General features: G+C 39.5%; 1 protein-coding gene across 3 annotated transcripts in view; it reads left to right on the top strand.

The window, feature by feature from the left end:
• Positions 1 to 15,916, top strand: part of pvrl2l (PVR cell adhesion molecule related 2 like) — a 253,556-nt gene that overhangs the window by 123,246 nt on the left and 114,394 nt on the right. For all 3 annotated transcript variants that reach the window (XM_088329438.1, XM_088329439.1, XM_088329437.1), the window contains exon 3: positions 4,211 to 4,454. In XM_088329438.1, the coding sequence (XP_088185564.1) occupies positions 4,211 to 4,454 (244 nt within the window). The remainder of the gene's footprint in view (positions 1 to 4,210; positions 4,455 to 15,916) is intronic.

A 15,916-nucleotide genomic window follows, 5' to 3' on the forward strand; every position in this document is an offset into this window, starting at 1 on the left:
ATTCCTAGGTGAAAACCACCGCTGTCACTAAGAAACGACAGGAGTTGTCCCAAATTCGTCAAAAAAGCATCTTGATTGTCCTCAAGACTCTGACAGGAATATTCTGTGGACTAATTAGTCAAAAATTACAGTACAGTCTGGTGTGCAGCGGTTGACATAGTCATTAATTCTGGTATTTTTTCTGGCCATCAGTTTGTGCCTTGAAACTCAAAAGCTTTTCGATTATGCAGCAGGACAATGATCGAAACACCAGCAAATCCACTTCTGATGGCTCAATAAAAAAAAAAAGGTTGTGGAGTGTCAAAGTCAAAGTATGGATTTAAATCCAATTGAGATACTGTGGTGTGACCTTAAACGGGCAGTTCATGCTAGAAAAGCCTCCAAAATGGCAGATTTGAAACAGTTTTGCAAAGAAGAGTGGGCCAAAATTCCATCACAGCGATGTGAATGACCAAATATCGTAAATGTGACTCATTACCAAAAATGCTAACTGTTTATTGCTGCTTAATGTGGGCCGACTCGCTGTAAGGTTCAGGGGGTAATTCCTTTTTTCCTTTGCGCCTGTTAGGTTTTTATTTTTCTCTGTGGCTTAGCAATATAGTCAGTCCTCATCCAGACATGGATCATCTGTCCTCTGGTGGACACCTCGGAAGTCCTTCCGCACAAACAAATGCGTTCGCCCACCAACGTTTGTTCAGGCGCGGCGCCAAAGCCGGCGGGTGCCGGAGGCCGACTATAGAAGCAAACGAGAAAGCGTCGCCTTGATCCTGGTGCGGTGCTCGACTCGCTTGTCTGTTTGCGTTCAATATTAAATCTGTCCATGGAGACAAACGCCCGATTGGCTGCTTCTCCGCATTGGACTTATTGGAGGTGCACTCTGCTGCTGATTGTTAACACATGAAGCTGGTTAGGATCCACATTTTTAAGAGTGAAATGGCATCCAAGGCATTATAAAAGACATAACATGTACTGTTCCTCCCTACAATTATACGAACATATTGAAAAATATTTCAGCGCCGGGGGACTCCAGAAATTTAGTCTCAAAGTTGACCGATTTGCCTCATCTCCTATAAAACTGTGATGTCATTGGATGAAGACAAAGCCTCATAACAATGGCGGGTCCTATTAAAAATCAGAACGACGATTGTAGTAAACAGCAAATGCATAGCGCTCATTTCTACTTGGAGAAATTAGAACTTTGTTTACTGTGTCACTGGTGGACACCTGACTGTTTTGTGTGAGTTTCGTGCTAGTGATCATCAAAAGCTGCGTGAATAAGTTTACCTAACGCTGTGCACCTTTTTGCCTTTGCCTTCTTTTAGGTAGGCAATTGTGGCTTTTCCTTTTGTGTTTTTCGGCGCGTGTCTTGCAAGTATATTATTGTCCAAATAGCTCACCGTTTGCGTGCGGGCTAGCAAAGCTTACAGTTTTTTTTGGTCCAGGTTAGCCTTGTTAGCAGTCGGCTAGCTGGTAAGCCTGCCGTGATCATTTGGTATACATACCGCTGAGTTTGTTTTTGTTTTTGTGACTGTTTTTCGATGTAGCCAGGATGCTTACTGCCTGTTTTTGGTCAGCTTGCCTCCCGCTTTTTCCCCCCAACCAGTTTGGGTTCATCCTCTATAGCATCCTGCTAGCCTGCTGTGATTATTTTGTATCTTTACGGATGGTTTGTTGACATGGATGTTTTTTTGTTTTTTGGTTCCCGGTTATCCTGGCTGCTTACAGCACGCTTGTGGTCTGCGGGCCACATGTTTTGTCACCGATCCGTTCCGGTTACCCTTCTTTAGGAGCCGGCTAGCCTGCTGTGTCCCAGCAGGGTTAGCCCCTGTCAGCTCTCCGTGTGTTATTTTTGCCAGTTGGCCATATTTTGGCTGCTCGCCATTTTTTGCTACCATTTCTGCACCCCCCTGCGACACATCAACCAAGGCCTTTTCCACAAAAATGAACAAAACTTGGCTTAAAATACTTATAAGCTACCCGACTAATTAACACGTAAACCAATAAGGTGACTGGCTTGCTTGAATGCTTCACATGACATCACAAGCCAGTCAAAGAGGAGACGGACTGTCTTCAAAATGCATTATTTCAGAAATAATTGGAATATACCGATGGATTATATCTAGATGTAATGCAAAATACATGTACTATTTACTCACATTTTGAATGTGCTAGAATGTGTTTATGCCTTTAAAATACACAGTATAACTTGGGCACTGGGTCCGGCAACCCAAAATGTTGAAAGAGCCATACTGGACTCAAAAAAACAAACAATTTGTCTGGAGTTGCAAAAAGTGAAAAGCCTTATAAAAGCCTGCTGTATGTATCTAGATCAGCAATATTTGCCTAATATAAAAATGACTAAGTCAGTGGAGAGTAATGCACAGTAAGTTTACAGTAAGTTTCAAAATAACAAAATGCAATAAAGAAATCTAATGTTTGATGTCATTTTTATTTAAAGGATTACAAAATACAAAATTGAACATGCCTTAAGCAAATCAAAGGGAGGAAAACTGTAAATCACAGCACATTTTTGACCGATCTTGCTTATCTGTAGTTGTTACTACTTGGCATAATACTGATTAATCCTGAAAACGGATACAACCAAATCATTTCCAATTTTAAATGAAACTATTCAGAAATAAGGACTCAGAAGAATTGAAGCCTCAGCCATATTGCTTAAATTATCGCATAGTACAGTATGTAAAGGGATATACAGTATACAGTGGCTTGCAAAACTATTTGGCCCCCTTGAACTTTGTGACCTTTTGCCACATTTCAGACTTCAAACATAAAGATAAGATAAAACTTTAATTTCTTGTGAAGCATCAACTATAAGTGGAACACAATTATGAAGTGGAATACACTTTATTGGATTTTAACAAATAAAAAAAAACAAAAAAGTGGGTGTGCAAAATCATTCAGCCCTTTTACTTTCAGAGTGCAAACTCTGTCCAGAAGTTCAGTGAGGATCTCTGAATGATTCAATGTTGATCTAAACGACTAACGATGATAAATGGAATCCACCTGTGTGTAATCAAGTCTCTCTCTCTCTCTCTCTCTCTCTCTCTCTCTCTCTCTCTCTCTCTCTCTCTCTCTCTCTCTCTCTCTATATATATATATATATATATATATATATATATATATATATATATATATATATATATGCAATTGGTTGTGGGACCTCTCTGCAAGCGCCTCCCTTTTTTGGCACCACTGGCACACAATAGAGACTCAAGTGAGAACTCATAATGAACTCACATTTGATTTAGTTATTATCGTCTTATTTATTTTTGCAAGTCATGTTTATTTGTTTTGCTCTTTATTATAAGAAGGGCTGCACAGACTACAGACTATTATTACACCATCCCTTGATCTAAAACCTACATGAGGGCAAGGAAGAACTCAAAAGCACAGCATGAGAAAATGAAGAAAACCTTGAGAAGGGGCTGCACATGAGCTAATCCCTCTTCCAGGATGACCGGGGCAAAATGGATGTTGCATTAACAAACAATAGAATAGAAAAAATAAAATACAAAATAATTAATGTTTTATAAAAAAATAAATTAAAAAGGAGGACCATGTTGCAATGGATGTAGCATTAACAAATAATACACAGATATTGTCAACATGAATTATAGGTGATTCAAAAACTAGAAAAGAAGTGTGTTTTTAGCCTAGATTTAAGCAGTTCCACTGAGGTTGCAGATGAAATCTCAGAGGGCAGTGCATTACACAGCTCCAGGGCTCGAATGGAGAAAACTCTCGAACCTGCGGGTTTCTTCTTGGCTCTTGGGGTCACAAGTAGACTCTGAGCGGGAACATTGTAGGATATGAGGAGGTACCATGCAATGTTTTGTATAATACCAAGAGCACCTTGAAATCACATCTTAAGCTTACAAAAAGCCGATGCGGGACAGCTAATATCAGGGTAATCAAACTTTCTGGTCTTAGTTCAAATCTTTGCTGCAGAATTTTGTACCAGGCTTTTGATGTCAAAACATTGGGGAATAGGGAATTACAGTAATCGAGACAGGAGTTAACCAACCCATAGTGAATTATCTCACATCGGGGGAATTCTCTGGGTACGCTAAAAGCACAATCCTGGAACAAATTTAGCTTGTATGAGGAGGTAGCACTCTATTCTGAAGGTCATCAAAAAAATCAACAGTTACCCTTCAAAATAATACAATTTCAACCGATTCGGTTGCAGGTGTCCTGGATCTGGGAGCCCAGCGAAGGCCAACGTGACAACATTGCCGTGTTCCACCCCTTCTACGGACAGAGTTTCCCCAATCTGTCCTTCAAAGACCGCGTGGTCTTCCTGCACAACGACCTGAAGAACCCGTCCATCCGGATCTCGAACCTGCGCATGTCCGACGCCGGCCGCTACACTTGCGAGTACGCTACCTACCCATCGGGCAACGAACAGGGCACCACTGTCCTGGTCATGCTGGGTGAGTTCACCTTTTTCAGGATACGATAGAATTTGTTGACGTTGATATCGACTTGGTGAGGTCTCGTAAACGATGTGATGTGATCGAACAGGTCCTCGAAATCCTTCAAAATGCTTGAATTCAAACTGTAGGTTTTCAAGGATTAAAAAGTCTTTCGATTTAGGGTGAAATGCTTGTAAATGCTCGTTGCCATGTTTCCCATTAAGTCTGCTTAAAAATGACGCAGACACTTCTATTTGTTGGTTTCGCTTTACCATTTTATTACATCTTCCCCGTGAGTAACGGCAGATGGCATTACCTTGTATGGCATTGTCCTAAAAAGCGTCATCGCCCCTTACGGGTCATGACTAAGAGGACAGGTGCACAATATACCTCAACAGGCTACTATGAAATTTTATTAGGGCAGTGGTTCTCAAATAGTAAGGTGGGCCCCTGTTTGACCTTGGGAAAGTATTTTTTATATTTGTACCTGTCCTAGAATAAATTGCAATTGCGCCTCCACTACACTAGAGGGCAGTGGTACTCTCATTTGGGGACGTGAGATGTTTTGTATTTCACCTTAGCACCCCCAAATATTATAGCATTTTGAAAACCGTTACCCCAGCTAAAATGACTTTGACGGCCCCGATTTACTGCAAGTATTCGTGATGCTTTGATTAAAATCATACTTTTTTATTTGATACAGGCTGTTCATCAAAAATGGCCACTTTGCAAATTAAAGCCGAGTAAAAACCGTTTATGGATGTTTCACCAGCTCTTTTTATTCACTTATTTATGAGCCGAAATTGCAGTTCCCTGGGAAATTGCGTGAAAATGTTGTTTTTCCCCCTTAAAGATCAGCTAAGGACAATGTTTATTCATGCAAACATGATTCCTTTAATGCGAGACACTGAGCCAAATCATTCATTTTTATGTGTCGAATCCAGCCGGTGCGGTAATTTTCGAGGCAAATGAGTTGTTTTTGTACGAACAATTAAAGTCAAAATAATGTCTTACAATCGCCATTAAACTTCTGATTAGGGGCTGCAACAACAAATCGATTCAAATCGATCATTAGAAGCGTTGACGATCAATTAACCCATCGATTCGTCGTGTTGCGTGATCTTTGAGCCACTTGGCACGTTAAAGCATTGCAATTAAGTGAATTGGATCTCGTTGTGAAGTTTAGCGTCGTAGTCCCACTTTGGTCCAGCAGAAGCCCCCTTAAAACCATTTTTTTAATAAAAATAACTTATTTTTTGAATTATCTTGCATTAAACATTGCCTCAATACAGACAAAATTGGTATGAAACAGACAAACACTGCACAGTTAACAATTTTCAAGGGGACAGAAAGTGCTGAAGGAATACAGACAAAAAAATCAGGCTAAATCAATTAAATATATAAAGTCAAGAGTTGTGAATGTTTGACGTCCCTTTTAGAGGTAAATACATGATTGTGCACACTTGCGCATGATAATCGCGCGTACAAATAAATCCCGCACGTTTAATTTTCGGCTTTAATTTGAATACATCAGGTGAAATTGCATACAATTATGTTAAGTATTTCATTGGCTAACCAATAGGTCAGTCAACATTTAAATTCGTCACTACTGGCTAAAGATTTTTGAAGCTGAAGTAGCTCATGTTGGTTTTTGTATGCTATCGCAGGTTAAGGACCGCAAAAAAAAAGCTTGCAATTGGCCGAGAGTGCTCTCAATCAAAAGGTCAGCGACTGACTTCTATATTGGGAATAATTCTGTGAGTTTATTTATTTCAAAAGGGGAGTTTTGGAGCAAAATGAACTGATTACTCCAAGGAAGGTCTAATGAAGCTGATATGCTTTTAGGCATATTTGTTTTTTATTATCTGTGGGCATAATGGTGTGTTTTCGAGTCAATATTTCACACGGTTGGATTCACTGGACTCTCGAGAGTGTAACCAGATCATGTTTGTGAAGAATTGTTTCGGGACTGGACTATCACAGCACTTTTTGGGTGACTTATACCGGCTTTATAGTTTTAGTTATCTTGTTTGAGACTGATGGCGGTGTTTCTGTGATGAGTATATTATTAAATAAACAACATATCTTGAATCCCAAGAATTTAAGCTTCCCAATGGTATATGGCATGACGGATTTTTGTAACTTTGTTTATCAACAGTCTGACAGCCTGTGGGTAAAAATGTGTTGTTGTTTTTTTAAATGTGATGAATCAAAAGATTGTAAAAAAAAAAAAAATAGAGAAAGTCCTGCTTATGATTTGGCTAAGTGATTTATCTCGAAATTTTTGTCTGACGTGATCATTGTTTACTGGATGATATCTCGGGGTCATGACTAAGAAGGGAACATTTCCATCTTCTCGGCAGTATGTCCGCAATACCTCAAAGAACCTGAACAGTGAACCATTTTTCTGGTCTCTCGGTTTTACAAACGGCTCCAAAACGAAGCAATTTCTGATCTCGATGCCTCTCTCAAATATCCATCAATCTGTATGGCGGCAAGCCAATCGCGCCTTCATTTTACCTTATTGGATGAATAATAGATTTGGAATATATACCACGCACCTCAAGATGGTGTTTTTGTCACGCTGAATGGAGAAGCATCAGCGATCATATCGCGTCTTATTTACGGCCCCATATATAATCCTGGCAAACAATCCGATTAGCGCTCATGGGATGCGGCGGCACGTTCGCGTAACACGATTTTATGATCGAGTTTCGTTGCCTGAGAATATAGAATTGAAAGCCGGTTTGATTAGGTCGCCAAAATGAGGCGCGCCCATTTTTGCTGAAAGGATTGCTCAAATGAAGAGATCTGCAAATGGAACCAAAGGGAGGATTGTATGAAGGTGCGGTGGTACCAACAGTGATGTATGGCTCAGAGGTATGGGCTTTGAGACTAAATAGGCGTCAAAGGTTAAATGTCTTTCAAATGAGATCTTCGTGTAGTATGTGTGGAGTGACACGACTGGATAGGTTAAGGAATGAGGAAGTAAGAAAAAGAGCTGGTGTGGTGAGATAGCTTGCTGATAGATAGATAGATAGATAGATAGATAGATAGATAGATAGATAGATAGATAGATAGATAGATAGATAGATAGATAGATAGATAGATAGATAGATAGATAGATAGATAGATAGATAGATAGATAGATAGATAGATAGATAGATAGATAGATAGATAGATAGATAGATAGATAGATAGATAGATAGATAGATAGATAGATAGATAGATGGATAGATAGATAGATACTTTGTTCATCCCCGAAGGGAAATTCACATTTCCAGCAGCATCCCTGAGCTGAGAACAAACAATCGAGAACAATCGAAAATAACACGGGAGCTGCTGGAGTGGCTGCCATTCGTGACGGCGCCGGAAGAAACGATTCAATTTGAATCATGTACAAACAAACAAACAAAATATAGGTTGATGAAAATATTCTGAGATGGTTTGGAAATATGGAAAAAAATTGGAGAATGCAGTTTGACTGAGTATGGAGAGAGAAAGTGGTGGGAAATAGAAAGAGAGGAAGGCTCAAATATGGTTGGATGGATGGGGTGAAAGAGTGTGCTAGGGATAGATGTGAGTGGCGAAGGATAGTTCAGAGTGACGAATATGGAGACATATGATGCGTAGGGGGTAAACCAGGGTATGGTGATGAAGGGTTGAGTGGTACAGCAACTTATGCTGTGGGCTTAATGTTCGATGTCAGGTTGGGACGAGCGAAGTGGAATGATTGTGTGGTGAATGAGAGTGTGTTCTTGACTTTAGCTACCTCCCACTAAAAGGATGTGGCTTCGGTATATAGATAGATAGATTTGGGATTGTTGTTTAAACCCCCCAAAATCTTGTTTGCGTAACAGCTATTCCAAATATGCAAATAAACTAAGCATTTGAGGTGTATATGTTATATTTTGGACAACTTTTTCACATTTAGCATCTGTTGATCTTAGTCGAGGCAAAAACATGCATTCCAGTTCAACTCATTCCAAGCATCCTTCAGACACAAATATGCCGGACATTTCTTTTTTTCTTCCTAACATTATATACAAGACATAGAGAGTGTTCAGTTTCTTTTATCAGGACCAAATTTTGCACATAGTTTTTTCGATTAAAACGTGCAAACACTTTTGTTAGATGATGAAAAATGCTGTTTAAAACTAACAAATAAAAAATAACCCAGTTCAGTTTAGTGTTGGAACGATCCTCAACTCCCCAAGTTTTTGTTGTTGTTTTGTTAAAACAACTCCTAAAACTGGGTTCTGTGGATTTGTTCCAGTTTTTTTTTACATGCATGCATCAGCTCTACACGTAATCCCTCCTGGATGACCGAACTTCTCACCCTATTACTAAGGAAGAGCCCAGACACCCTGCGGAGGAAACTCATTTCGGCCACTTGTATCCGCGATCGTGTTGGGTCATAACCCAAAGTTCATGACCCTAGGTGAGGGTAGGAACCTAGATCGACCGGTAGATTGAGAGCTCTGCCTTTCAGCTCAGCCCCTTCTTCACCAGGGTCTGCATGACGGCAGACGTTCCACCAACCTGTCTGTTGATCTTTCATCCTACCCTCGATTGTGAACAAGACCCCAAGATACTTGGAGGAGTCCTGCAATTAGGGCAGGATCTGATCTCCTTTTCTGGCTGAGAACCATGGTCTCAGACTTGCAGGTGCTGATCTTCATCCCAGCTGCTTCACAGTCGGCTGTGAACTGCTACACTGAGAGCTGAAGATCTTGGCTTGAGGAAGCCAACAGCACCACAAAGTCTGAGAAAAGCAGAGGTGCAATGGTGAGGACCAAAAACCGGACCCCTTTATCATGTCCATAATTGTTATGAACAGAATCGGTGACAAAGAGCAGCCTTGGTGGTGTCCAACTCCCTTTAAAATAAATCATACATACACAGTCTTTTGGCAGAGATCATACCGGGACCGAACAGCTTGGATAAGACTTTTGTCGATTTTTTGGGACCAAAAAGTCCTTATTTATGGTGCAACCCAGGAGATAATAAAGCGGGGAAAACGTTCACAGATAGTGATTGCATGAAGGAGTCCTTAATCAGAACAAAAATTTGCAGACTTCAAGAACAAAAGTGAAATAATGCAGAAAATAAGAGACATGCCTCCCTTCACTTAGACAGCGAAGGAAAGGGTCATTTAAATGGCAAGGAACATCACCAAACAGCATATCAAAAATATTCAGGGCCAGAATACTATATTGCCTATGATGAGTTGAGTGATGTGATGGATTTCTTTGTTGGATTTTATTTCATTTTGTCAAAGCAAAGAAACACGTTGTAATTCATTAATATTGTGTGGCAGAATCCTACAACTCAGTATCCTACAACCGGCATTACCTAGAGCATTATCTACCTTAGTAATTTTCAGGGTTGGGAGGATTACTTTAAAAATGTAAAAAATGCTATTCTTTCAGAAAGGGCCTCTCTTCCATAAAAGTCAGATTTATGCAGAGTACGACTAATAGTTGTCTTTTGCACAAATTGTCCCACCTCATCCAATGTGTTGACTAGCCTCTTAATGTATACATAATTCGAATACTATAATACCGAATTAATATAACTGGATTACTTTATATTCCAATACAAAATACAAGAATATGAAAATTTGTACTAAATTGTGTTTAATATAAATGAACACTGAAACCTTGAAAAGGAACTGGAGGAAACCAGGATGAAGTGGTGAAGTTTTAACTACCTAGTATAGTTTATTAAGCCATAATAACATGTTCTCTTCAACACGGCAGACAAGATATGCTGTTTTAGTTAACATTAAGAGGGCATTAAGGACCCAATATTCTTTTATACACGACTATTATTTACTTTCTAAATTTCCAACAACTTGTTCTATAAAGTATTCAGATTTATAAAGCTAAGTACATTATACTCACAACATAACAATACGGCGATCAAATGGTGGACTTTGGACACCATTAAACTATAAAATACAAGAAGATAATCAAATGTGCTAAATGTCCATGAACGCATCCATAGCAAGCGAAGGGGTTGCCTAGCTGTCTCGCGCATGTTGCATGTAATCTTAATCTCTGTCTCTCTCGTGTCAGTGATTGAAATTAGGCCAGAATTCGTCTTTTGGCGCATGCCGTACAGTGGTGCCTCTACTTATCAATTTAATTGATGCTGGGAGTAGCTTTGTAACCTGAAACATTTGTAAGTCAATGTAAATGTGCTCATCTGTTCCAAGCGCCGCAAAAGTTTGTATAGATTTTTTAATAAATCATCAAAGAGCATCAGAACATGAAACAAATACATGTTAGAATTAGATAACCACACAATAAACATCAAACGGGAGCCACATCATGTATTAAAAATGAAGAATAAAGGTTATCTTAAACATTTTCATTCAACTTTAACTGAAGACACAAAAAGCAGGCGGGGATTCACGCATACGCATCGGCTTGCCAGGTAGAACTCTGGGAGCGGCCCATGGCAGATCTTACTGAACGGTATGTTTGACTTTGTATCCTGAAACGCCTAAGTAACTAGAGGCAATATTCTCCCATCCAGGTACTTTTTAAACTTTTGTATGTAGAGCCATTTGTAAGTAGAGGTATCACTGTAATAATAGTGATAATGTTGATAATATAAATGGCACAGTCTTGACTACAGTTTACAGACACTGTGTATTTTACTTTGGCCATTTTTCACACATTGTGAAAGAGTTGAGAATGTTTGACCTCTCTATTCCTAAATCAATCCATGATTATGCATAATGGCGCACAAACACGGATCCCGGGTTGGGTTTTCGCACGTTCATAAGCAGCTCTCATTGCAATACAGCTCGTAACATTTGAAAATGACGTTGGGAATTTCACTGGCTAACCAATGTGTCAATCAACATTTGAATAGGTCTCTATTGGCTGATGTTGTTTCCTTCAATACAGGCACTCAAAGGTTATCGCAGGCTAAAGACCGTGAAAAAAATGTTGCAATCGGGGAGTTATGTAGCGAGATGAAATGATCACTTTAATATACTTTCATTTTGACTTTGTATCCTGAAACGCCTTTGTAACTGGAGGCAATATTTTCCGGATCAGGTACTTTGTAACCTAAAACTTTTGTATGTACACTATAGTCATTTGTAAGCAGAGGTACCACAGTATATGTAAATAAACGTTTAAATAAAATGGTTACCCTACAAAGTAATCCTTATTTTAAATAAATGTATCTGTAATTTTATTGTGTTGTTTTTCTGTAACGTACCGAAATACAATTACGTTTTTTGTATCCTGATTACGTAACATTGTTACATGTATTCCTCTACTCCCCAACACTGGTTAATTTGATAGTAGGCTAACATAGCTAATATAGATACATAGAGCATGCGCTGCATTTGATATTAGGCTTATAAAAGGCTTTTAATTTTTTCCAGCTCTGGACCAATGTCTTTGTTTTTTGTGTCCAATATGGCTTCTGGAAGCGTCTGAGAAAAAAAACACACGGCTTGTCTGTCCATTGGAGTCAGAAACATGAATTTCCTCCCGAGAACAGAAGACAGATAAAGACCTCTGCGACGATAATGACCTTGGCGAGTCACAGTTGATGAGATGAAAGTAGTGGGCTGAAACAGAAAGCACCGCTAAGTGTGCCGGAGCCTCAAAGCACTCTGACTAGGATTTCCATTTGTGCTTGGAAATGTCGAAAGAACAGTCCATTGTTCGGGGTTCGTACGGGTGCTTGAAATTCGTGAAAATGCCTGAATTCGAACGTTCTGTTTTGTCAAGGAAATGCTCGAATTTTGGGTGAGGTGCTTGAAAAGGCTTGAAATGATTTCCAGGTTTCTTGGAAATCTAACCCTGGAAAGTGTGAAAAAGGTGCCGAAAAGCCTGCTCTCAATCATTGTGACGTCGTCATTTGAACCGTCACCGCTCCCTACTGGTCTCATCTAAGAAGACAGCTCTATTTAAAAAAAACTGCAATTTAGGCTAACAAAAGTGTATGTTCTTTTAATTTAATGATATATTATCAATAATAATAAAACATTATGGACCAAATTATTTAGTCATTAGAAATATCAGATGTTTTGCAGGAAATCTCTGAAAAACACATGAAATATGAATTTAAATTTTCACAGATTGACATTTTTTGTGTAATATACAAAACAATTTTTGCTTTTTACACACTGAAAAGATTTAAAGTTGATAAACACAAAATCCCTGAAAATGCAATACAATTATATTTATTACAAATGTTAACTCTTTAATGCTGTTAACTATTTGGACACAGATCATCTGAAAAACAAGCAATATTGATAAAAATTAAAATAAGTAAAACAAAGAGCAAAAGCTCAGCAGTCTCTAAAATTGGAAGATTAAATGCACTCTGCTTTGGAGCAATCAATATCATTAGAATGAGTCCAAATTCGGATCATTCCTCTGCTTTTGAAATCCGTTATTACTAAATAAATATAGAGCCTTTTGTTTGTAAACCAGTGGGACGTATTGATGCTGCACGTGCGTTTTTAAACGAGGGTGACAGAAATCATGTCAGTTTATAGCAGCCTGTTGCCAGAAAAATATCGTGGATCTTGATAGGAAAAGCGCAAAATAGCACAAAGTATGTGCTAGCAGCAAGATAGTAACTTTGTTTTAGTCATAAACGTCTTTTCATCAATACTGGATTTTTTTCCTATAAAGGTACTAGAAAAATGGAAAAATTGGCCTTGAAAAAGGTGTAGGAACACCGCACAAAGCGCGGCCAAGTCTGCCGGAGCCCCAAAGCACCTTGACTCTAATTTCAGTTAGTGCTCGGAAATGTAAAAATAACAGTCTTTTGTTTTCTTTCCCTTTTGGAGTCTTCAGGTCAGGCAGCAAACACTTAGCGTAGCCGCTCGCGTCCTGGATTAAACAAAATGAGAAAAACAAATGCATTTCGTCAACATTGGCAGCCGCCAATTACGGCTCCGACTAGTTCTCCTTCTCGGCCGATGTTTATGTTTTATGAGCGACCCGGGAAACAAACAGACGTTTATCTGCGCCGCGACAAGGGCAGAGTGCGCCAAACGAACCCCCCTCCTCCCTGTCATCACTTTTCACCAACGCGACGGCGCGCAGCTTGATCGGTGAATAAATCCGCGCGCCACAAAAGACGCCGCGGTTAAATCGTGGTGAATTAGGCGGCGACTCTGACAAATTGCAGGGGCTGCGCTTGCTTGATAGAGGTTAAATATGTCAGCCGCTCTAAATGACCTGTTCGGCTGTGACTTAAAAGCTGCAGGGCTACAGGAAGACCCAAATGCGTTGGCGCGTGTGCGCAAAACCCTCGTTCAAATTATTGTATCATCTTATAAGTAATCTTGCACTCTTAGACATGCAATATGTGAGGAAATAGTACATGGTCTTTGCATGAATCTACAGTTGTGACAAGGTATTTGCCCTCTTCTGTGTTTTTGCATAGTTATCACTCACAGAAGTTTCAGATCAACAAACCAATTTGAAGATCACGCAGAGACAACTCAAGGAAACACAAAATGCACTTTTGAAATCTTGATTTTGTTTATTAAGGCACAATAATCGAAACATATCCGTCCCTACGCGAAAAAGGAATTGTCCCCTGAACCGATGGCCAGACGTTCTCTTTCAGGATCTTCTGGTAAACACCAGGAATCATTTTTTCTTTAACCACAGCAAGTTGTCCTGGTCCTGAAGCAGAAAAGCAGCCTCAGACCATCACACTGCCCCTGCCATGCTTTACTGTTGGCATCATGATATTTTTGTCAAATGTGGTAACCGGCTGCAAATCTTGAATTCATCATTCCACAGGATGCTTCTCCCCAAATCTTAAGTATGATTGGCCCCTTTCAGTTAATTTTTTGTACAAGTTTTTTTTTAGACTCTGAGTCTTAAAACTGAGATATTTGCCCATTCTTCTTTACAAAACAGTTCAAGTTCCTCCAGGTGATCTTTGTGCACAGCATTTTTCAGATTTTTCCACAAATGCTCTATAGGATTGAGGTCAAACAATTCTAACCTCTTTATATTGTTATTTTTAATCCATTCCATTGTAGCTTTTGCTTTATGTTTAGGACTGTTGTCCTGTTTAAAGGTGAACCTTAGTCCCATCCTCAGGCCTATGGCAGACTCCAACACATTTCCTGCCAGAATTGCCCTTTATTTGGCTCCATCCATCTTCCCATCATCTCTAATGTTCTTCCCAGTCCCTGCTTAAGGAAAGCATCACTTGGAAGATGATGCTGCCACCACCATGTTTGACAGTGTGAATAGTGTTTTCAAGGTGATGTGCGGTGTTACTCTTACTTCAAGCGTAACTTTCCATCCATCCCCAAAAGTTCAATGTTGGTCTCATAAGACCAGAGCACCTTGCTCCACCTGATATTTGTGTTTCCATATGCAGCTTTTTGCAAACGCTAAACAGGGCTTTGTATGCTATTGTTTCTGAAAAGGCTTTCTTCTTACAAAAAGTCAGATTTATGCATAGTACGACTAATAAGTTGTCTTATGCGCATATTGTCCCACCTCATCCAATGTGATCACTGGCCTCTTAGTGGCTTTTCTGATTAGTTTTTTCCTTGTTCGGGATGAAAATTTAGGGGGGGCCTGGTTTGATGCATTCTCCATTTTGAAAGTTTTGCGAAATGGGTCATTGGGGACATTATTAAGTCATTAGGGAACTTCTGGAGCCAGTTGTCTGAGCTTACAGAACAGAGTGCCAATATTTTAGCAACACCTACTTTTCAGGTTTTTCGTTTTAAATATAATGTAAGATTGTATCTCACACGTTGTTGATTCTTAGAAAACATTTTCAGTAATTTAGCTTTAAGTTTAAAGGCTGAAATGTGGCACTATGACAAAATGAGTTCTTGGGGGGACTATATTTTTTTTCGCTTGGCAGCGTAAGTCTCTCCCGTCTTTCTCCGTGTTTGTCGTCAAGCTTAAGCATCCGTGAAGGCGGCTCTTGAGTTATTAAGCGGACTCGACGCTAATAATGAAATCCGGCTTGGTCGCTGGCATAGCAGGGCGCATGTGGGTCAAGTGGAAGCGCCCATGCGGGTCCCTCGCATCAATTAGAAAAAAAAAAGATAGGGAAAGAGACACGCTAACAAGAGACCTGACAAAGATAAAAAGTAGGCAGTTTCCATTCAAGTGGGGGAATGAACCTGTCCAGATAGTTAAGGCATTTTCGCTGGTAGACGCAGTACTTCCTACACTACGCTCCGTTTACTGTATTTTCCCGAACCATAAGCAGGGTTTGTACTGGGTGCTTGGAATCCTTGAATCTTTTTTTTATTTAAATATTGTGTTTTTAAGGATTTGAAAACCAACTTAGTTCTGGGTGAATGCTTGAAATTGTTGCCATGTTCCCCAACAAGTCTGCTTAAAAATAATGCAACTTCTATCTTTCTTTGTTTTATTTTCTTATTCTTGTTTTGTTTTGTGTTCTAGTCAAGTTTCTTCTGTAGTAATAGAAAACGTTATAAATCTGAT

The sequence above is a fragment of the Urocampus carinirostris genome, chromosome 2 (genome assembly GCF_059441175.1).
Source record: "Urocampus carinirostris isolate Australia breed hairy pipefish chromosome 2, RoL_Ucar_1.0, whole genome shotgun sequence".
In the NCBI taxonomy this organism is placed as follows: domain Eukaryota; kingdom Metazoa; phylum Chordata; class Actinopteri; order Syngnathiformes; family Syngnathidae; genus Urocampus; species Urocampus carinirostris.